A 21,827-nucleotide genomic window follows, 5' to 3' on the forward strand; every position below is an offset into this window, starting at 1 on the left:
CATACCTAGAAATATTAGATTTTTGTTGTTTGTATATGCTATGTGTACACAGGTTCCCATTTAAACAAATTACCTACCAAAGCTGACTAATTGCACAACAGAGCCCTATCTCATCCAAATGTTTGAAGAAATATCTTAAGAAAGCTTCTGTTAATAAAGCGAAACTGATTCTTCAACTACACAAATCATTTTTATAAGTTAAATACATTTTTTTTAAAGTCTCCAGCTCTGAAAAGAGCTTCAATCTATCTTGAAAATCTAGCCCTTTGTGCGTGTTGCCATGGGGGTGGACCTATGTTACCTGAATAGTCACTAATTGATGACTTACTAATTACACTGATGTCCTTCTGCTTTAAATGTCTTCGTCTATATTTGTAAGTCATGCAAACGAAAATGACACAAGATGTATCAAACATTACAAAACATCCTTAAGTGAGAACCCTGCTTGCTGTTAATTTTGGTTTCATAATAATATTGCACGTATGGTGAGGTTGTCCTGCAGCTCAGAGCCTTTAAGATTAACATTAGCCAAATGAAATGATGTCTCAGGGTAGTCTGGGTTTATTCCAGACATTGTTCACTTCTTGATAAAATAGAAGCTCCCTCGTGTGGTTGGAAGGTGTAATACAGTATCATATACAGTATGCTTTATAGTAGATTTGTCAAGTTGACATATCAAGCAAGACTCTCTCCAAGAGTCTGTATTACACACAGAGGGTACATGAGATCATAAGCAATTAAACTAATACCCACACCAAATAATCAAACGAAATAAACACATCCAATATACATTCAAATAAATAATTTCCCCATAGAAGAATATGACCACAGTGATCTATTAAAAACCAAACGTGTGATGTATTATTGTGATGCAGACAAGGGTACAGGGTTCAGACAATGTTCCTGAAGCCAGTGTGAAGAGAGACGCCTCTCCTCTCCACCCTCCAACAGCCAGTGTTAGTAGGTGTATAAAACTGTATGCACATTGCAGGCTATAGCACCCCTTCCCACCTCCTTTTCCAATGTCAGGGTTAGACTAATATATTGAGGTGATATACAATACCTGGTACTAATATACAAATTCTTTTATCCATTGATTCTTTAACATCATGATATGAAATCCATATACAAGTAGACGTTTCAATCTAAAATAATTCATAGATCACGTTCTAATGTGTGTGTCTAGTGCATATTATTTTAAATACCTTAATCAGAATCCATGTTTTATTTAGCCTGTGTGTGTGTGTGTGTGTGTGTGTGTGTGTGTGTGTGTGTGTGTATATATATAGTGTTATGGGTATTCTATGTAAATATTTTAATGCATGTTTAATATCTTTCTAATACAATTCTCTTGTGGTGTTCTTTCACATAACTAAGACTATAATAATTATTCCAAAGAGGCATGCATAAGGGGTGTATATTATCTATCTTGTAAGGGGTCCTTCTGGTTCTATCTATTCATTTTATTGTTTACTTGCGTTTTTGCAAAATAATTATTCTTGAAAAGGCCTAGTGTGTTAGCCTAGTATTTTTTTGGCCATGAAAATTGTCAAATGATTCAATCTAAGCCATTTAAGTAGCTAGTGGCAATTTTAACTTCAACTCAAATCACTAACCCATTGTCTGCATGCATGCATGCACGTACGCACGCGCGCACACACACGCACACGCACGCACGCACGCACACACACACTTCCCCAAAGCAGGCGCAAGACTCATGCTGCTCACCTCATTGTAATTTGCACAGTTTGTGAAGACCAGGCGCATATCGGACACAAACTCCTGGATAGATTGGTAGTGCTGGGAGCTTCGTAACTGCAGCCTCTTCTTCACCTTCTTCAGATCCATGGGGTGCTTGATAATCTTGTAGTAGTTCGGCACCTAGTTGAACAAAACTGGATTAGACAACGTCTCTAACTATTTCAGAGGATGTCAAAAAGTTTCTCTTTGCATTAAACATGAGAGGTGGAGGACAATGTGGCTTACAGTTTGGCAGATAAACCGAAACAGAAATGAGATAACTCCAAAGCCAGTTAACTTATCCTAAAACAGGTCCATTGTATATATTTGATAGTGTATTTTACTGTAATATTTCTATAATATTATTTTTATGTTCTTGTCTGTTGCAGTACGGTACTTTGCTTTATAGTTTATTTCCTTTTTATATGTTTATGTATCCACAAACAAATGCAACATACAAACTCATTCAAAGTAAAAACACAAAAAAGGTGCTAACAGGTGTTTTCATTGCATTTCAAAACTGTCTTAGTTTGCAAAAGGGGTAAAAGTATATTGGAATTTTGACCAAAAGTAAGTTTTTTTCACAACTTTTCACAATATTTCTCTCTTTGTAATTCCAAGTGACAACCCTGTCTACTTCAAACACCTTGGTGAGTTTGTGCAATCAAAAAACGAGAGCATTCTTGGACTAATAAAAACAAAGAAAGACAAATTAACCTTTGCCACCACATAAGAAACAAGAGGAACAGGAAGAGGACAGAATATATAGGACCTGTGCCATCAGGTAGTGTTTGAACTATGTGTGTGGGTGTGTGTGCGTGCGTAAGTCCTGTCGAACTACTTACAGAGCTAGGAACAGGTTTCCTGAAGCCCACACTGAGCTCATGACAGAAGATGTGCAGCAGGAGGCGTTCACATTTCTGCAGAGAGAGGAAGAAGCGTATTAGCAGAGATGTACTAATCACAAAGAGGCCTTAAAGGGTGTGGTAGCTGTACTGACCCTTTGGTTCTCAGGACTCAGGCCCTGCTCTCCTTTGATTTTGTTGCTGTCGTCACAGTATTCTATCTCTGGGGTGATTAGACTCCGGCAAAATGTGCAGAGAAAGTCACCCCTGAGACACAAAAATCACACAGAGGATATTATGTTAACATTATATTTCATCTGCATGGTCAATTAACAGCAGCCAAAGCCAAATGTTTTGAGTGGTGTAATGGTCCGCTTGTATGGGCCTGTTACTACAAATCAGGTATCAACGTTGTCAATGTCTAAAACATGTTCTGGTTTTAGTGTTGCATCTCATACATTCTGCAAGTCTTTTCTTTTTCTGTTTTTTTTATTAACTTTGGTTACACAGCAGTTAAACACCAAATACACCACCAAAAAAAAAAAAATCACCTATACTGATCACTTACGTTGGGAAGATTTTTATGGTGGGTACATGGCATTTCATGTGAAACACTTTGGGGCAGCGGTCACAGCACAGCAGATCACCACCGTTGATACAAACAGCACACCAGTCTTCATTGGGGTCGTCCTCTTTCCCACCAGAATTGCCTGTTCCAGCCGACGCCCCGCCCCCTTTGGTCTCTGTCCCCTTGTCTAAGTTTCCATTAGTAAGCGGAGTGCCTGCTGTGTTGCTGCTGTTCCCGGAGGATAACGAGGTAGTGGCGGTCATAGTGGTAGTGAAAGAACAGGACGTGGCGGCATTGGAGCCATTTAGTCCAGAACAAGATGTCTCAGATTGGGGTTCTGTTTTGATGTGCTCCCCTAAAGCCTTGAGAGCATCTTGGCCAGCAGTTACGACTCCCAAGACAGGAAGGGGACTGTTCTCCGGACTGCTCATCTGGGGTAAAATGCACACAAAAACATTAGACGGTTTTAAGACAGTACGAGTATATTCTGAACAATTGTCTTATTTTCATATATCTTACAATACTGTCCGAGCACATGTATAATCTTTTATGTATTTCCTATTAATAAGCAGCGCATATCTGAGTATGTCGAAGGCAAAGACTGATGGATTCTGTCAGAAATCATACCATGCAGGCACTCCTCCCGGCATCTTTGCCCCGCTCCGTCTTCAGAGAAGAAGCTGGACAGCTATAGCTGTCGTCTGTACCAGGCTCCTGCTTCACCCTCACCTGCTCCACCGATGCTCCACCTCCTGGCCCTGCCCTCCCTGCAGAGCTGCAGCTTAAACACACACAAAAACAACACATGCAGAAACTATTAACGCAATTGTTTAAATTCATTAACAACTTCAAACCAATTAACTACTAATTAAGACTATACTTGTTCCTGTCCCTATGTCAACCACAGGACAAAGATACAGCTTGCTTGTTTCATTTGGCCCAGTAGTGTTTAACGAAGTATGTAAAGTAAGGCAAAACTAAACCAACATATTTTTAAAGGGGGGTTGGTGCGTTGTTGTGTGACAAAAACGAGTATTGGGGTTAAAGTTAGGCAACTAAAACTTCTTAAGGTTAGGGAAAGGCTACACTAATTAATTGTTAACTAATAAAATGCTAATTTATAGTGTGAGACAAGAGGTTTCATACTTCCACATCCACCTTCTGTCCTTGACCCAGCCGCTGATTTTCAAGCGTCTGGTTTAAGCTGCAACATAGACAGGGTTATGTGGCATGACCTCATCACCATCCTGCTGTTAGAACGCCTGCAGCTTGAGCAAGTCTTGTTGCTTAATTGTGCTCACTCCAATTGTGTCACTCCCACCAAATAATTTTTAGCAGTGTAACTCACTGCAAAAATTAAAAGTTTAATTGAGTCTAAGTTATTGAATCAGTTAACCTGGGCTTTGGCGTGTTAATACTTTTTTTGTGTGGTGTTTTGCTACTAAAAACACCTTCATATGTTCTTACCTGCCTCTGCTGCCTGTACTGGACGTGCTAGAAGGCCGTGCTGGTGTGTGGGCATTCGACAGACCTGCAGACAGAAATGAGACAAGAAACAGGTGTTGATGAAGCAGCAGTGATTACTTCTTGTGTACAAGTACATGACAGTAAATGTACACAGTATCTAGGAAGGAGATACTGGATATAATGAAGGGGTGGGCAACATTGCCAATATTTTATTACATCATTTTATAGCATGGTAATGATATAGTGTAATTTTGTGGAAATTAAATTGAAATGGCTTATACATTAAACCCAGTTATTCCAATGTATAACATATGTGTAAAAAGTCACATTTGATAATTTGGCAGAATTTGACAGTTAGAGCCAATGGCTGCTCTTTGTGACATTAGGCCCTACCACTGAAGTCTGTGATGTTATCATAAATGTGATTAGGACAACTTTAGAAAGCAGGAAATAAAGCATTAAAAAAGCCCTTAACAGATGTCTGTCAGATGTGAATGGGAATCCATCTCCATGAACGTGAGGGTACCTGAAGATCCAGGAGAGTGTGTGGACAGTCCAGGTGAGGGGTTCATGTCCACTGAGCCAAGGTGATGTTGTGTGCTGGCTGTGATGTAGCGAGACAGGAGGTGTCCAAGATTGCTGGAACCTGCATCCTCTAGCTAGAAAAAGCACAGAGGTAGGGAAAATATCAACAGAGAATTAAGTTACTCAAGAGGTCTCCTCATGCAGCACATTAGACTTTGTAGTTGTGCTTCAACAAACCTTTCCCAGTTTATAGCACATGTTATACATTTGGCTTGGTTTCAAAATGTTTGTTAATGTTTATCATTATGCTAAATATGCGATACGTAAACTTCCATCTGATTTCATTTTAATTTGAAAATTAATTAGTCTGACAAAAATCTAAAAGTGTCCCAAACAACAAAAACATGGTAATAATGCACGCACCTGAATGGGCGGGATCTCAGGTAGGCAGGGCAGGTTCTCAGGATTGGTGACGGAGGGGATGAGCTCGATGGGACCTATGATGGGGCTGGCAGGGCCGCGGTGAGCATGGGCACCTGCCATACTGGCACTGGTGGGACTCGTGGGGTTGGCATTATGGAGGGAAGCCACCGGGAAAGGGCCGGCATGCCCTGGGTTGGAATGCTGCACAGAAAAAGAGGGAGGAGGGATCAAGGAAAAGAAAACCATAGAAAGGAGGGTAGGAAGGATAATGACCGGAAAGAAAAAAGAAGGGAAGAAAGGAGGGACAACAGGAACAATGACACAGGTCATTCAGAGTTTTATCAGTAAATAATTTGTGGTAAAAATGCATGATCATGCATTTGGGTGACATGCTGCACAAGACACAAACAACAAAGTAGGAAAAAGGTTCCAAACCCCTGATTGTAGTAAGAAACGAAACCTTTGGTGGCTCATCTCAGATTCTATAGACATCTAGACACAAAGAAAAAGGGGCTGGATATAGTGGAGGTTTCTCTTACCTAATCTTACATGCAGGCAGTCAATTTTAAAATATATTTTTTTTTAATACTGAACACGTTATTTGACTTGAGCAAATAATCAGCTTTATATGTATTTTTACATTAGTAAGACAGTGTGAAGCAGGACTGAATAATACTTTGAAAATTCATGCAAAACAACTTTAAAAAAATGTAATTTTTTTAAATGTATTCTAACTCTGCTTTAATTAGCTCATCTGCATCTTGGATATGGGTGTTTAGGTACGCTAGTATTTAAATGAAATCATTTGATCACATTTTTATTTCCATGTTTGAATTATTGCACTATTACTGCCAAAATAAAAATCAAAACAAATAGTTTGCAGTGCACTTCCAAGTACAACCCTGCCATAATTATATTCAAACTGAATGTGAATTGGACTATGCTTTTTAAATTTTAAAATTGGCAGACACTACTACTACTTAAAAAGGTTTCCCTGTGGAGTTTTAAACCTCTAGTAGTGCTACGCAGCTGTTTTTTCTCAAGGGTCCCTGTTTTGTTTCTCGTTCATACACACGAGGAAGCACATGCCCTAAACAGTTCTACCAATGGTGTCCCACTGTTCCACTCATGAACAGGTGGAAGTAACACACCAAAATATGCTACAATGTGCCGACAAAGACAGGAAAGAAGACTGCAAGATAGTTAACATGGATGTAAACAGCTCTGAACTCAAAACTTGAGAAAGTTAACAATGATAGCGGTACTACAGTGCTAACAGCCTTCTTTTTAAGCATATAATATACATCTAAAAGTTTCCCAATTATTCAGCCATAAAAAAAAAAGGATTGGCTGACCAATACCGTTTTTTCAATATTGATACAGATTTTACAAATAAAGAGTTTTTAAAATATCCAGGTAACAACAGAGCCATATGTGCGTTTTTTCACATAAACAACATTTAGGACATCATGATGTTCCCTCTGGTGAAAAAAACAATGAACTGGTCTCAGCAATAATACCTTATTCTTAACCAACTTTAAAGAATAAAAACCACAATAATACAAACTAGAAAAACTAGATATGCTTGTTGGAGGGGTTGCCCCGGAATATTTACAGAAACAAACAAAATCAAATGAAACCCCACTTCAATATCTGTAAATATACCCAAATTACTTTTTATATCTATACATTTTGGGTTAAACAATCTTTAATACATCAGGACACCAGTTTCAGTTTACAAAAATTACAGCAACAATGTGTTAGACAAAAAACAATATCACATGTAAAATCCAAACGGTCAAAGTATGCTGTAAAATAATCAAATTGCATCTGTGTATTGAATTCCAAACAGTGAAACATAAGTGTGTTTACACTGACCTGTCTCTGTAGCTGAGGTTGCATCATGGTGGGATACTGCTGTCCATTATGTCTCGGCTGAGCCGTGGGCATTCGGCCCTGCGGTGGACCCGGGAGACGCATATGATGGGAGGAAGGGTACAAGGGGGGACCTGGCCCACCATTCATACCGCCAGGCCCTCTCGGCATCTGCTGCATACTGATGAGCCTTGGAGGCTGTTAAAAATCATACACAGACTGTGTGAAAATAAGATAATAATAATATAATGGATAAACACAACCATGGCAATTCATGCAAACAGCAAGCGATTCTCAGTGTCATACAATTAAAGGAATAAAACATATAATTAGTGCTAGAGTAGAGTAGATTTATTGATCTACAGAAAACAAACTGAAGACTTGAATTATCAATTCATCACTTCAGACATTTATCCTTTAAAGAATTACAAATATTAACTGGTTGCAGCATCTCAAATGCTAAGATCTGTTGCACTAAATCATATATTTTGAGGCTTTTGACTGTTTGTTATAAAACAATTGATTGTCACGATTGTCTTGTGGTTCATATTCACCATCTACTGGCTTGACCTCTGTGAGTTAATTCAGAAAGCAGTTACGAGCACTCGGAGAACCTAAGCAGGGTTCAGTTCACAATGTTCTAAAAGGTGTAATGAGGCACACAAGAATATATACATTTTCTAACAATCGCTGCATTCACTTCGATGACAAGGTAAATCTTCAGGAAGGAAAACAATGTTACAACAATTTATGGTGTTCAGCTTTCACAGAATGGAATGTAACATAACTTAAATTAAAACAAATTATACCACGTTCTGGGTGAATACTCAATTCTGATTGGCTGCAGGGTGTCCATAAAAAAGTGATGGAGGACACCTAGTGAAGGAGTTCTGGTGAAACTGTTTTAAATGAATGCGCTACATTAAAACAAAAAGGAAATGTGAATCTGTTATTTCCAACACTGCCTCTGAACACCACAGGATGGCGCTAACACACAAGCTGCAAGAAGTAAGTTATACTGCCCCTCTGAACTGATTTTGTTTCACAGCAAATAATGTTATCCGACATCCCGTTCACTGTTCAGGTCGCCACTTCAGGCTGGAGCAGACAGTAACGTTACACATCGCGGATAACATTGTTCGTAAAAGTCGTTATATTGTTTTGGGGACAATGACATGGCTGGATAGCTGGCTTGTCTTGTTTTTCAACATACTGTCAAATTATTTTGACTGATTGCCAACTGTACACCATGTTATTGACTTTGGATCTTGCTAGCATAGCGTTAGCTTTTCTGGTTCATAGCTCAGCTGAAGGGTTCTACGAGCGGAGCGGACTATAAATATCTCCCATTGCTAAGGGTGGCAAGTCGTATCTAAGGTCTTTCCTATTTCCTGGAGGCGTGAACAACGTTTGCATTGCATAAGAACCTTATAGGACGGGAATGATTGTTCCAGGTATTAGTCCAAACCTCAGGCTTAACCAGGGAAACAGAGTTATTGTTTGGATAAACTTTAGATTTCAATTGTAAAACAAATTAAAATATAAACTAATGTTTTAAAAATATTTTATTTGGCAAGTGACCATGGTATAAGCGGGGCAACTGTTCACGCCTCACCGTCATCCATTAATACCTGACAAGGTCTGGAGAGATATAATAATGTGATAAAAATTAGTAAAACAATTGTTTGGTGGACTAAGAAAAAAATGTTGAAGTGAGCTTTTAATGTTTTGGGAGTCACTAGGGTGTTCAATTGGAGCACAGATTTATTAAATTGTTTTCCGTACCTGCTGCTGACCCATTGGTGGACCGGCCTGTCTGACGTGCTGCTGGGACATTTGGGAGGCAATGCGCATCTGTTGCTGGATCTGCTGCTGGTGCTGTTGTTGTTGTTGCTGCTGCTGCTGCTTCTGCTGTGCGTAGGCCGCCTGCTGCATGTGCTGCATCCGGAGCTGGGCCAGGTTGATCTGTCCTGGGTGTTTGCCATGGTGACCTTGGCCTGGAGAAATAGAGGGTCCTCCTACCATCACACCGGGCGGTTGCACAGGTTGGGGTGGCTTCTCGATTACCAAATTACCTACAATAATAAGAAGAGGGATAACAGTAAGCATACTTTAAAAAAGTACACATGCGCTATACCGGTGTGAAACATTGCTTAATTTTTTTTTTATGCGACAGGGAACATTATTCAATTGCTTACTGCTCAACTTTCAATGCTGTTTATGACTCTGTTCAGTAAGGCAAGACTAAATCTGGTATCCCAGATCAGGAGAATCATTAAAATAAGCATGCAAAGGCCATACAAATTTAATGAAACCCATGTCAATGGCAAATTAAGATTGTTCTCTCTTAATCTTGATTAAGATAAATCAATAAGAGACTGAAAGGCAATATATAAGATAATGGGGGATAATAATCATAATACGGTAATAGGCCTGTCTTACCTAGATTCACCACGTTTTTGGCCCAGAAGGTGGGGTCACAGAAGAAGCGCACAACTCCATTGGCTTGGGGAGCTGGCTCCAGTCTAGCCTTGAAGAGCTGGCGAAGCTGGAACAGGATCTACACACACACACAACACACAACACACACACACACGTCTTTCAGTTACTGAGCCTGGCTTTATCAGAGCAACAAACAGCCCACTTGTAAACATGCCCTTTGGGAGCATTACTCTGAACCAAAAATAAAGTAATTAAAGTTATCTCATTTGCTGACTGTCTTGTGGTCAGCATTTAAATCCACGTGGTAGAAGCCTCCATGCTTGAGCCAAAAAAGCCATCCACATAATGTGGGATAAAAGGTGGTTCTGAAACTTCACAAATCTAGAAAAGGCTGATCCAGAAGTATACTCCAAACAAAATGTCATGTTCTTAAGCCGTGTTTCAACACAAGATTCTGGGGGCTTTTAAGTCTCTAGAACTGATTTGAAGGAACTAGAAGGTTCCTTGAGCCAATTGACTTTTTAGATCTGGAAATATTATGCAAATGAGTCCGCTTATGTGTAAAAAGCAACGTGACTGGATGAGGGCTGGTGGTCGCAGGGGTAAACACACACTGCAATCTGCAGTTCAGTGTGCCCACCCGTTTCATATAAAATACACTGGAAAGAAAAACACCACAAAACAGATTTTGTCTCACTGTGCTTTAAATTGTAACCGTACAAACCATCAGAAAAGAAGTTTTACTTTTCTCATTCAAAGCACCGCTGCACTCTCTCTGTCTCACTTGCCCGAGAGACGTCTGCAGCCGGCAGTTCAGTGTGGCCGCTGGCTCACTCGATCTCTCTCGGTTTTAAAATGAGTCAGGAAGCTGACAGCAAAGCCCGACTTTATTTTTAATTTACTTTTAAAAACAAAGAGAAATGTTCTCCCATTGCCATAAATGGGTTATAAATAAATACTAGAGTAGAAAGCAACCGCTGTAAAACAATCAGAGAATTATATTTTTATCATTCACAGCTCCATTCATTCACTCTCTCTCTCTTCGATCACCCAAGCTTGCAGCCAACATCTCTGCAGCCTGTATTTCAGTGCATCTAAACGATCTTTTTCTGTCTTTTTTTAAATGAGTTGGGAAGCCAACAGCAAAGCCACAATTTAATTGTACTTTACTATGTTATGAAAAAAAGAAAAATGTTCTCCCCTTGTCCTAAAATGTTCCTAAATCGATATGAGAGTACCTCCTTGGTTTTATAAATTAAACGGTCGGCGAGTTGAAACAGCCACGCTCTGTGTGTTTAACCAATCAACAACCGTCATCCATGCAAACCCCACCCCGAACATTCCTGTACTTTCAGAAAGTACCCTGATCAGGAACTTTTTGGGGGGTAAAAAGGCCCCAGAAAATGTCCCCTGACTAAATTTAGACCCTAGTCCCTCCGGTCGAAACGCAACGAGTTCCTCAGAAGGTTCCTAGTTCCAGTTGCAGTTGAAATGCGGCTTTAGACTGCTGCTGTTAACATATCCATCACATATGGAAAAATACCAATATACTGGCTACGACCCTTCATCTGATTGAAGTTTATGCCTGAAATGATGATGAGACTGACATAACTCAAACTAGAGGTGTGAATCTTCGCTGATCTCCCGATTCGATTACGATTATCATGTCAGCGACTCGATATCACGATGCGTCAAATACATTTTTCCAATAAAGCCATATAGGACATTTAATTCATAGCTTTTCAAGCTTCAAAAACAAAACATTCTGCAGTGCTCTAATACTAAATACATTGGTTACATAACACTACAGCACTGAGCACATGGCACTTCCTGAATGTGCAAAACATAACAGAATATGTAAACAGAAAGGTTGTTAGGCATACATTAAATTGTAAACAGAAATAATTGATTATGGCCCGGCCGATTATCGATGCAGCATCGTCCATGTCCACGATTCGATGAATCGATTATTTGATTAATTTCAACACCTCTAACTCAAACGTTCCGCAAAACTAGAATTCAACACTAAAACTGGTATAATTCTTTTCACGTACAGCGAAACTTGGGGATCCAACCAAAGCCAAATGCAATGCTTTTTTGTGATTACAAACCAGCCATGTTGACTGTGGTGCAATTTCAGTTTTGTACACACACTGTTGGCTTGAACATCTGGGGCTCATGATAAACATACCAGCCTCTTGCTGTAGAGCAGCGCTGTGCTGCTGCCAGTAGTGATGGCCCATTGGCAGAAGTTGAGCACATGGTGGATCTGTTGAGCCAGCAGGGTGGTATCCTTATGCTGAGACACAAGCCTCATACTGCGCTCCTTGGTCACAGTCTAGACAGAAAGTGAGATTATTCTGGTTAAAGCACTGCTTCTGAAGAGCCTTAACGCCCTAGATAAATAAATACTTTAAGCTATTACAAAAATGTTAGCATATGCATAGAGATGGATTAGATAATTAGATTTGATTAAATTTAAACGATCCCTGTGGGGAGCTTGGGTTATTACAGCAGTCGATAATACAATGCATCAAAACTAATTAAAAAAACAAGAGCATAGCAAATGGGAAAGTAGTCAAGTATATAACAAACCAGATTTAATGACAGAACTGAGTAAAGGTATGGAGGGGAAATAAGTCACAGCAAGGCTGTCTTAGGGAAGTATGCATGAGAAAGAGGAAGCTACATTGTAAAAAATGTGTTGTTGGATATCTCATATTTGTATGGGCAGATACATACAGGCTAGAGTACTGACACACAAAATACACAGAGAATTTTTGCAAACCATATTTTCAATATGTGGTGGGATTTCATGGAAATAAGTGTTTCTCAAGGCTAGGGTTGCTAGATATTGACAAAATGTGATATTGCGATATCGATTATGAATATTGCGATATCAATATTAATTTCGATATTTTTTAACATAAGTAAAATTACAAATGTTATGGGAAAATGCATCAAAATAGATTCATAACAAATTGAACAAGTTTTCTTACAACACGAGGTTTATTTCAACTGTCATATTGGACTGGTACAACATGAATAAATAAATAACGACCATGTCTACAGAACAGGACATGTTTTACTGGTTAGACAGTATAAAATATATAAATAAATAGAGAACTTTTCTTTCGCTTTTGATTCGTTCCGTTTTGTTGTCTCTAACTATTTCCTCACTTACACGGTCACTCTGTCAAAATATGCACACACGTGGTACGCTCCATAGGGTTTGTCACGTAGTGGACCCGTGCGCTGACGTGTACTAACATGTGCAAGTGGCATGGTAACTGGCCAATGAGACATGATCATTATAGAGTTTCAAGCGGGCTCTAAATCAAACACAACTAACGGACGGGACGCAGCGCTCCACAAAATAAACAAAATATTGCATACTTATCGCGACACTTTCGATATAATATTGCGCAACGTAATATCGCGATAACAATATTGAGTCGATATATCATGCACCCCTACTCAAGGCTTGAGAGAGTCAACAATCACAGAATGAGCTTGCATAAATGCATACAAAAACTATTGTTTCAAATCCATTACAATTCACTACTAATCTTTTCTAACTGATTTGCAGTACCTTATGCAGCTCTTAGCCAAATTGACTTAATTAATATTCTCTTACCTCCAATTGCTGCAGCAAGGATTTTCCCTTCTTGTTGATCTCATTAATAAGCGTAAATACTGCAATTTTGATCTCGTGCTCCACCTTCCTATGTGTCTCATTCAGCTCTTTTAACCTGGATGAAAAAACACTTCATTTAGAGACCCTAGTCACCAATAAAAATGCTGACTGCATTTTTCAGCCGATTGCCATGGGTACTGACATGCAGTAACTATGTCAATAGGCAGCACTGGAGAGGATGCTGGGTGATGTAAAACTCGCACCTGCTTTGCACCTGAGAGACAGAGTAATGGACGTAGTTCTTCTTTTCCTGTAGTTTGGTCACGCTGGACTCAATTAAGCCTTTCTGGTTCTGGAAAGCCTCCTCCAGGAACTGGTACCTGAGAGTAGAGGGGAAAACAATGTAGTTTCAATAAACTGATTGACTATGATTTTACTAATTGTGTTAAAAATAAGAAATACAGTCAAAATATAAATTAGGTTTCAAGGGAAACCGGAATTACTCCATTGCAATTGTATGCCTCTGTCAACCAGTCAAGTTGTGGTTTACATCCAAGTCTGTTAGTCCAGTCTCATGAAGTGAAGACTTCGAAGCAATTTAATAAAAATTTATTAACTGTATTTTTGGCGAAACATGGATGCTTTCAATCTTCAACTGGGAAGCACAGATGAGCTATACAACCACCACAGTTTATTATCGATGTGGGCTATGAAGCCCATTGAGACATGCATTGATAATGAGCTACACAAATAAATGTGAATGACAGGACTACATTGGTGGGCCATTGTTGTCCTTCTTTTACCTCTACCAAGGAGGTGACTAATGGGACTGCTTTGGGTTTATGACCAACACATCTTGAAACATGATAGCCGGATTGGCCTAATATTTGGTGTGCATTTGGTCTCTCTGCAACTGATTTTCATAATGTACTGAAATGAATGAAATGTGTAGGCAATCTACAAATTTTGCCAGCAGTTCAAAAACACTGGTACCATACCAGTTAAAGGAGCTTATAGACAGGAGAATGACAGTTCATGAGTAATAAAATAGATGTGTGGACCTGTGCTCCTTGTGCTCCAGCAGCTGACAGTCCCTACAGGTCAAAGTGTCACAGGTCTCACAGAAAAGCTTCAGTGGCTCCTGCTTGTGGATGGGACAGAAAACAGGCCTCTGTCCGGGCGTACCAACAGACTCTATAGACACACAGGAGAAAAGACACCACTGATGCTTAATTGGAGAGACAGAAATCAATTGAGAGGCAACTTAGTCATAAAAACCAGTGAAGGAAAGACAGAACAAAAGAAAGACAAAAATAGAAAGCAAAAAAGACAGTTAAGGTTTATAAACAGACACAAAAGGTCTCAGAAAACTCTGGCTAAAGCTTCAGGGTGTATGGTCCCCCAGCTAGAGGTACCATCTAAGCAGCCAGACTCTGCAGCACTGTTACTATGGCAACCTATCAGCACCACCACATTCACTGTGCTGCAACTGGGGTCAGTATTATTAAGGCTTTTGCAGTTTTTAGCTTCGATAAACATTGGTCAGCCTTTCAAGGTGAGGGTCAGCCATCTTACCAGAGGCAGCGTCAGCATCCTCCTTTGTGTGGATCTTGTGGTCCTTGGTAATTTTGACCCTTTGGTGGGCCTCCACGCAGGTCTTACACAGCCATTCTCCGCACTCTACACAAAAGCCTATGGTTCCTGCGTTGTCCTCGCAGCTTGTGCACACCTTGAGAAGATCACACGAATAAGCATATAAAATAACTGGGCTCATAGTCTTTCCAGAATCCCTACTGTGCTGAATGATACAGCGCCTACAAATGTGTGCTCAGATCATCAAATGATGTTGCCTTGATATGAACACAGTACTTTATTAACACATGCTTTGGGACAATGTAAAACCTTTTGAGGCTAAAGAAAAATGTCTGATGTCAAAGTGCTAACTATTGTGTAGAGAACCCATTCTGGTAAAAAAAACTAATTTAACTAATAGATATCACCATGCAACTTCCTCAGTTGATTACTTACATTAAGACAATTATATTTTATATTTTGTAAGTGTTTTGAAATTGCAAATGAGGCATTATCTAACAGCCATACAAAAATGAATGTATGTATGCATGTATGAATGTTCTATAAATCAGGCTATGAATTAAATATGAACAAACTCCTCTGTAAAACCTTTCAGAATATAGATATGAATTAAACTGGGAAGTTTGGTGTATGTAAGTGCTACTCAAGTGGAGATTTCTAGTTTGTATTGGAATATTTCTATATATTTTTATTGGAATCCACAATTTACAGACACAATATCTAATCAAATCCTTTTGGTTATTTTCTAGGAAAGCCTAAAATGCAAAGCATTGATGCAAATACACTAATTATGTACTAAACATACACACAAAGCCAACCATTTTGAAATACCTGTGCAGCCTTTTCATCAGACGTGCTGGTGGCCTCTGTGGTATCTTTGACAAAGTAGTTGTCAATAATGTCACTCTGTTTGTAGTCCTGGTGGCACACTGTACACCGCATAACATTTACTGAAGATAGAAAAGAGACAGAAAATGAGGGGTGACCAAGGAAAATGAGATTAAAGTTCAAATACTGGGCTACACATTCAATGCTTAGTGAGTGATATTTCATTGACGACTGATCTGAAGAAAAAATGGAAATAAAGCCAAAGACACAGTGACCATAAAGGGCAAGCCCATTTAAAAGTTATTACCTGACTTCTTATGAAGCCCCCTTAACTCTTGGCTACGAATAGTCCTGCTCTAAACAAAAGAGGATTAATAAGAAGCCTTCAGCATACTTTCTGCTTATTTCCATAATTTTCTTTAGGTAAATTCCTGTTGTTATTAAAAAATTCTTGCCACTGTGGGACACCCACTACCTATTTACGGGGGCTAATTGATTTAGCGCTCGTCTCCAGAAGATTCACCATCTCACCATCCTTGGCATTTTTATTAGAATATTAAATCACATGGGCAAACGAGAACGGTTTCTCTTAATCACTTTAGTTGGCTTTGAAAATGTAATTAGTTGAATAACTGCTATAATCATACACCCCAACAAATAATTAGTTCAGCTCATTAACTTTGCCACTTATTTTTTGAAGTCTAATATAATGCAAAATATTAAACTTCACAATTGTTTTAAAATGTGTCAGCATATTTTGTCACCCATCCTCCACCTTATAAATCCATAAATTCTCCCCTCACCCACCAGCTGAGTTAAAACCGGTTGAAGCCGGTTTGAGCTGGTCTACACTGGCTTGAGCAGCACACAGCCGGTTTGTGTAAGCTCCAGCTGCACGGGCCTCTGAGTGATTGGTTGTAAAAGCAGCTGGATGGGGATTGTGTTGACAACCCCCCCCACACACACACACACACACACCCTTATTTTAAAACAGGATTAATGTACATTCATCAAATGTACAGCCCTCAATGCACCCAAACAATAACAGGTTAGGTTAACTAAATCAGGCTATTGCCTTCCCAAATATTAACCCAGTCTTAATGTATGTGCTGGATACACCAGTACAAGTGAAAGACTGGAGCGAGCTGCTACCAACTTACACTGGGATCAAGATAATACCAAATCTCCCTAGAACACAGGAAAGGAAAAAAATCTCAGGTGACATTACTTATATTGTATGTTGTAAGTGACAAGATATCATCACATTTCAATTGTGCTTGGTGTCAGTGTTCACTTTGCTTAATCACAACAATATGGAAACCACAAAGTACATTTGATGAACACTGCCACACTTTATTTAGATTTTATGTAATGTGTACTACTATGAGGGGGGGGGGGGGAATACTATTTTAGTATTGTACAGGGTAATGCATTCATTTTTGTATTTTAATTAACAAATAAATATGCACTTTAACTGATTATCTATCAGTAAAATATTATCTTATAACTTATCATTATCCCAGCTTTTCTCTGACCAGGTGAAACACCGAGTTAGTAGCCTGGCTGTGTTTTGACTGGGGGCAGGATGACATAATTTGTAATCCTTTATGTGAAGTCATGTTAATCAGTGCTGTAAATCTAGTTACTAACAAACTTGTTTGTGGGATTGAACTGCTACAGTGGAAGTGGCCAATTAATAATTGATGTTGAGACGTTACAGCTTTCGGAAACTGAGGGATATAGTGTGGAGAGACTGGGCTAGATGCTGTGTAGTTCACTATGATGTTTATTAGGAGAACCCACCTTCCAAAACTCCACAGTATGACTGCTGTCTTGCAGCAACTGACCACCAAAGACTTAAACAGTAAAAAAAAGTAGTAGTGCTGAGTGAGATAACATTAACCACATTATTTACTAAAGGCAATTTAAAAAAAAAAAAAAAAAACTAAAACAAACAATATATTCCAGTTTTACCCCCAGAAGCAATCCTTTGTGTAAATACAATTCAGACTATGTGGTACTGAATTTCTCCTGTAACCAAAACTAATTTTCTGAAAACAGCATTTAGACCACGTGATATTGAAACTCTCCACTGAGACTGATACAATTTTAGATGGCTGGCAGGTACTGTGGGGAGGTAAAACTCTGCACAAAAAGCTACAAACCGGAGAATAAAAGAGTAATTTGAGATGTCACCATGAGACACTTGTGAGAGTCCCCTCGTTGAACTTGAAATATGACAGTTATTTTGTGTAGACTGCCAGTGCTCCCATCTGTTAAACATGGATGTTGTAGTTACATTATCTATACCTAGCTCACCCCGCGCTCTCCACAGCACTGGCAGACTACTTTGCTGTGAGGAGAGCTGTGAGCAGCTCCTCCGAAGATGGATAAGCTAACATTAGGGGTGGCTAGTTAGCTAGCTAGCTTATCCGTCTCTGGAGCCAGCACTGCCGCTGTTCACCAGTCAGCTGTTTGGCTCATTTACTAAAACCACTGTAGCATTAAAACATGGTGGAACAAGCAAGCTAGCTAAGGGACTAGCCAGCTATCCCCATGGATATATTAAATGAAGGTTGTCCCTGAAAAACTATGAATGATGCTGTTAGTTACCACTGCCATTTTGGAAAGATAGCAGGTTTTGGAACTATCACCAGCCATCATCACTAACACCAGAGCCCCTCAGGGCTTGATTCTCAGTCCCTTTCTCTAAACCCTGTACACAAACTACTGCATCAGCACCTCACCCATCACCACATTCTATGCATATTCAGATAACACTCCCATAGCGGGTCTACTGTAGGACTGGGCAATATTAGAGATGCACCGATTACAATTTTCTAGGCCGATTCCGATTTTTCATTGAGTTTGACCTGCTGATCACAATTTTAGCCTATTCCGATTTCATTTTTTCTAACCACTTTACAGAACACACAAAAATATTGTTTTCTATCTTTTCTTTAATAGATAATTTTACGTTTTGCATAGAACATTTTTTGAAAAGATAATTGATCACTATAAAATAGAACTATATAAATTACTCCTGGTGAGGGAAATTCACACACACATCTAAAAGTGTAATGTCATGGAAGAACCATTTCCTTCTTTTCACATCCAATATCCAACAAAAAAAAGTGATACATTTAGCTGTTCGGACTTGCTGTCCGAGGGATAACTAGCCAGTGGAAATCGCGTGTGTGCGTCCTTGAGAACTATAAGTCGTATAACTTATGTTGTCAGTTCATTGTTAGCTGGTGATTTCGTTGTTTGTGTTCTTCACCTGCTAGCTAGGTTGCACGTGGCTGTTGATTTGATATAATGGCGATTGTTGAACGCCCTTGCTCACGTTTGTATTTTATGTGCATTATTTACATGCTACAGTATTTACACTGCATTAAGATAATGTAATTAATAGTGGGTGTATTATTATTATTATTTGATAGTGTGTGTATATATATATAAAAGATTCCTATGCATTGTGTATGGTAGCCTTCACAATGTTATTTATTTACAGCATTTGACCGGCATAAAATCGGCATATGTCAGACTGACCGGCCGGTCCCCGGTCATGGCCGATCACATGAAAACCGGCCAATTCCGGTCAATCGGTGCGTCTCTAGGCAATATATCTATATTATATCAACATTGATATATGAGACTAGATATCGTCTTAAATTGTGGATATCGTAATATCGTGATGTTGTCTTTTACTGGTTTTAAAGGCTGCATTACAGTAAAGTGATGTAACTTTCGGAACTTACCAGACTGTTCTAGCTGTTCTATTGTTTGCCTTTATCCACTTAGTCATTATATCCATACTACTGATGATTATTTATCACAAATCTCATTGTGTAAATATTTTGTGAAAGCACCAATAGTCAACCCTACAATATTGACATTGATGTATTTGGTCAAAAATATAATATTTGATTTTCTCCATATCACCCAGCTCTAGTCTACTCAGTAACAACAACTGCATTACAGCCTATCAACACTGCATTTCTTATTTCACACAGTGGTGCACTGACAACTACCTCCATCTGAACATAGAGAAAACAAAAGAACTTGTCTTTAACGCACCAAACACTGTACTGCGTCCCATCTCCATCTAGAACAAGGCAGTAGAACAGCTCAACAAATTCAAATGCCTTGGACTCACTTTAGACAATGTCAGTTTTGATTAACAGGTCACAAATATCCATAAACAATCTCAGCGAAGATTACATGTCATCCGTAAACTCAGATTACTTTCTGTTTCCCCACAACTCCTGTTGCTTTACAAAAGCATTATCCAACCCATTCTGCTGTACCGTTCCCTCCGTTTCTACAACATGCTCACCATTTCTAACTAAATCAAACTCATCAAGATCACACGTTGCCTCCAAAATAATTAATTCCCTTACACCCAACATCACAGACCTTAATGAAGCCATGCCCTCACAATTGTCCATGACATCAACCATCCTGGATGGTTGGACAAGAGGCATTCCTTGAGTGTTGATAGACAGTATAACATAACTGGGACTTTTAACTATACATGTATCACTCCGCATTACAAGTGTTCTGATAACTACATTACATTAGGGTAGTTAGCCTATCTTAAATTGTAACAGACTTTGTGCCGCAAAGATGAACATATTTCCATTTCCACATTTAGGTTAAATTATAGATGGTCGTGAGAAGAGATAATGGAAGGACAGAAGCCTGGACACTTCAGTGCAAACCTCCAGTTCTGCTCATATGACTGTGGTATCATGAGCTGCCGGGTCCAGCACTCGGCTCAAAAATGAAGCTAACGCTAACAATATATAAAAACTGACGTTTAGTTTGTTAAGAAGACCAAGCTGAATACAGTCTGGAGAGCAGGATACGATAGAGCAAGCAACAGCTGTCTGATCAAGCTGTTAACTCGTTGGAATCACACATGCCACCAAGCAGACAGTTAACAGACTCTTATTTCACTGGTCCCTTTCACACCGAGGGCTCAACCATGGTTGACTGTGTTTGAAAGGGTTGACCGACTCTGTCAGACATGGTTTGGAGGCAGGTAGATTTCAATGTGAATTGCACAAGAAGAGAGTTGCTAACAACCAGGTCAGGACAAATTATGTAATTGGTTAGATGGTTGGTTGGGTGCACAGTCGTGACCCAATTGTCAAAGGTTGCCGCAGCCTTTAAACAAGCGGTGCGATAGCAGCTTTTGTCTCACCGTGCTTTAAAACATAACTACTGTAAAACTGGCTCACGCGAACCTCTCTGTATTTTTAAAATAAGTCGGGAAGCCGACAGCTTTACTTTACCTAACTTTACTTTTAATGTAATCAAACCAAGAGAAAAGTTATCCCCTTGTCCTAAAATGTGTATAAATTGAAACTAGAGAAGCTAACTTCCTCGTTTACTGCTGCACCTGTGAAGAATGAAATGCAGATGAGAATGAAATTAAGTGTCTGTCTCTACAAAATCATCTGTTGAGTGTTTGATGGTTATTTATTTGTGCTTTAAAACGGAACCGCTGTAAAACAATCAGAAAATACCGTTTTATTTATTTCGTTCACAGCACCATTCTGCTTTCTCTCTCTCTTTGCTCACCTGAGCTCGCAACGTCTCTGCTGTCTGCAGTTTAAACTAGAAGAGCCTACTGCACAATGAGGAATTCAAGTACAAAGCACTAGTTCTGTTGGTGTACAGCTGGACAGGAGTACGCGACAACATTAGCTGTCCTCTGAATAGGCTACGACATGTAAACCTACCACCCATTTCCAGCATGGCATCGCTCCCGGGTTGTGATCCAGGTCGTATCTGAATTGTCATGACCAGGGATTAACCCGTGTTGACTGGCTTGGTTTGAATTGACAAAAGAAGGGTCTAACACGGGTCTCATAAC

The 21,827-nt window shown here is 39.3% G+C and overlaps 1 protein-coding gene across 5 annotated transcripts in view; it reads right to left on the reverse strand.

The window, feature by feature from the left end:
* trim33 (tripartite motif containing 33) overlaps nucleotides 1–21,827 on the reverse strand; it is a 32,269-nt gene that overhangs the window by 6,357 nt on the left and 4,085 nt on the right. For 2 of the 5 annotated variants that reach the window (XM_078254445.1, XM_078254442.1), the window contains exons 2-19: nucleotides 15,947–16,065; nucleotides 15,098–15,251; nucleotides 14,584–14,716; nucleotides 13,786–13,902; nucleotides 13,523–13,637; nucleotides 12,077–12,223; nucleotides 9,886–10,003; nucleotides 9,229–9,518; nucleotides 7,447–7,641; nucleotides 6,004–6,060; nucleotides 5,569–5,769; nucleotides 5,147–5,279; nucleotides 4,621–4,684; nucleotides 3,781–3,934; nucleotides 3,154–3,584; nucleotides 2,741–2,852; nucleotides 2,586–2,660; nucleotides 1,729–1,881 (exon numbers count right to left, since the gene is read on the reverse strand). In XM_078254445.1, coding sequence (XP_078110571.1) covers nucleotides 1,729–1,881; nucleotides 2,586–2,660; nucleotides 2,741–2,852; nucleotides 3,154–3,584; nucleotides 3,781–3,934; nucleotides 4,621–4,684; nucleotides 5,147–5,279; nucleotides 5,569–5,769; nucleotides 6,004–6,060; nucleotides 7,447–7,641; nucleotides 9,229–9,518; nucleotides 9,886–10,003; nucleotides 12,077–12,223; nucleotides 13,523–13,637; nucleotides 13,786–13,902; nucleotides 14,584–14,716; nucleotides 15,098–15,251; nucleotides 15,947–16,065 — 2,768 coding nt within the window. The remainder of the gene's footprint in view (nucleotides 1–1,728; nucleotides 1,882–2,585; nucleotides 2,661–2,740; nucleotides 2,853–3,153; nucleotides 3,585–3,780; nucleotides 3,935–4,620; nucleotides 4,685–5,146; nucleotides 5,280–5,568; nucleotides 5,770–6,003; nucleotides 6,061–7,446; nucleotides 7,642–9,228; nucleotides 9,519–9,885; nucleotides 10,004–12,076; nucleotides 12,224–13,522; nucleotides 13,638–13,785; nucleotides 13,903–14,583; nucleotides 14,717–15,097; nucleotides 15,252–15,946; nucleotides 16,066–21,827) is intronic. The other 3 variants (XM_078254447.1, XM_078254446.1, XM_078254444.1) reach the window with 2 other exon arrangements.

The sequence above is a fragment of the Sander vitreus genome, chromosome 7, assembly GCF_031162955.1.
Source record: "Sander vitreus isolate 19-12246 chromosome 7, sanVit1, whole genome shotgun sequence".
Classification (NCBI taxonomy): domain Eukaryota; kingdom Metazoa; phylum Chordata; class Actinopteri; order Perciformes; family Percidae; genus Sander; species Sander vitreus.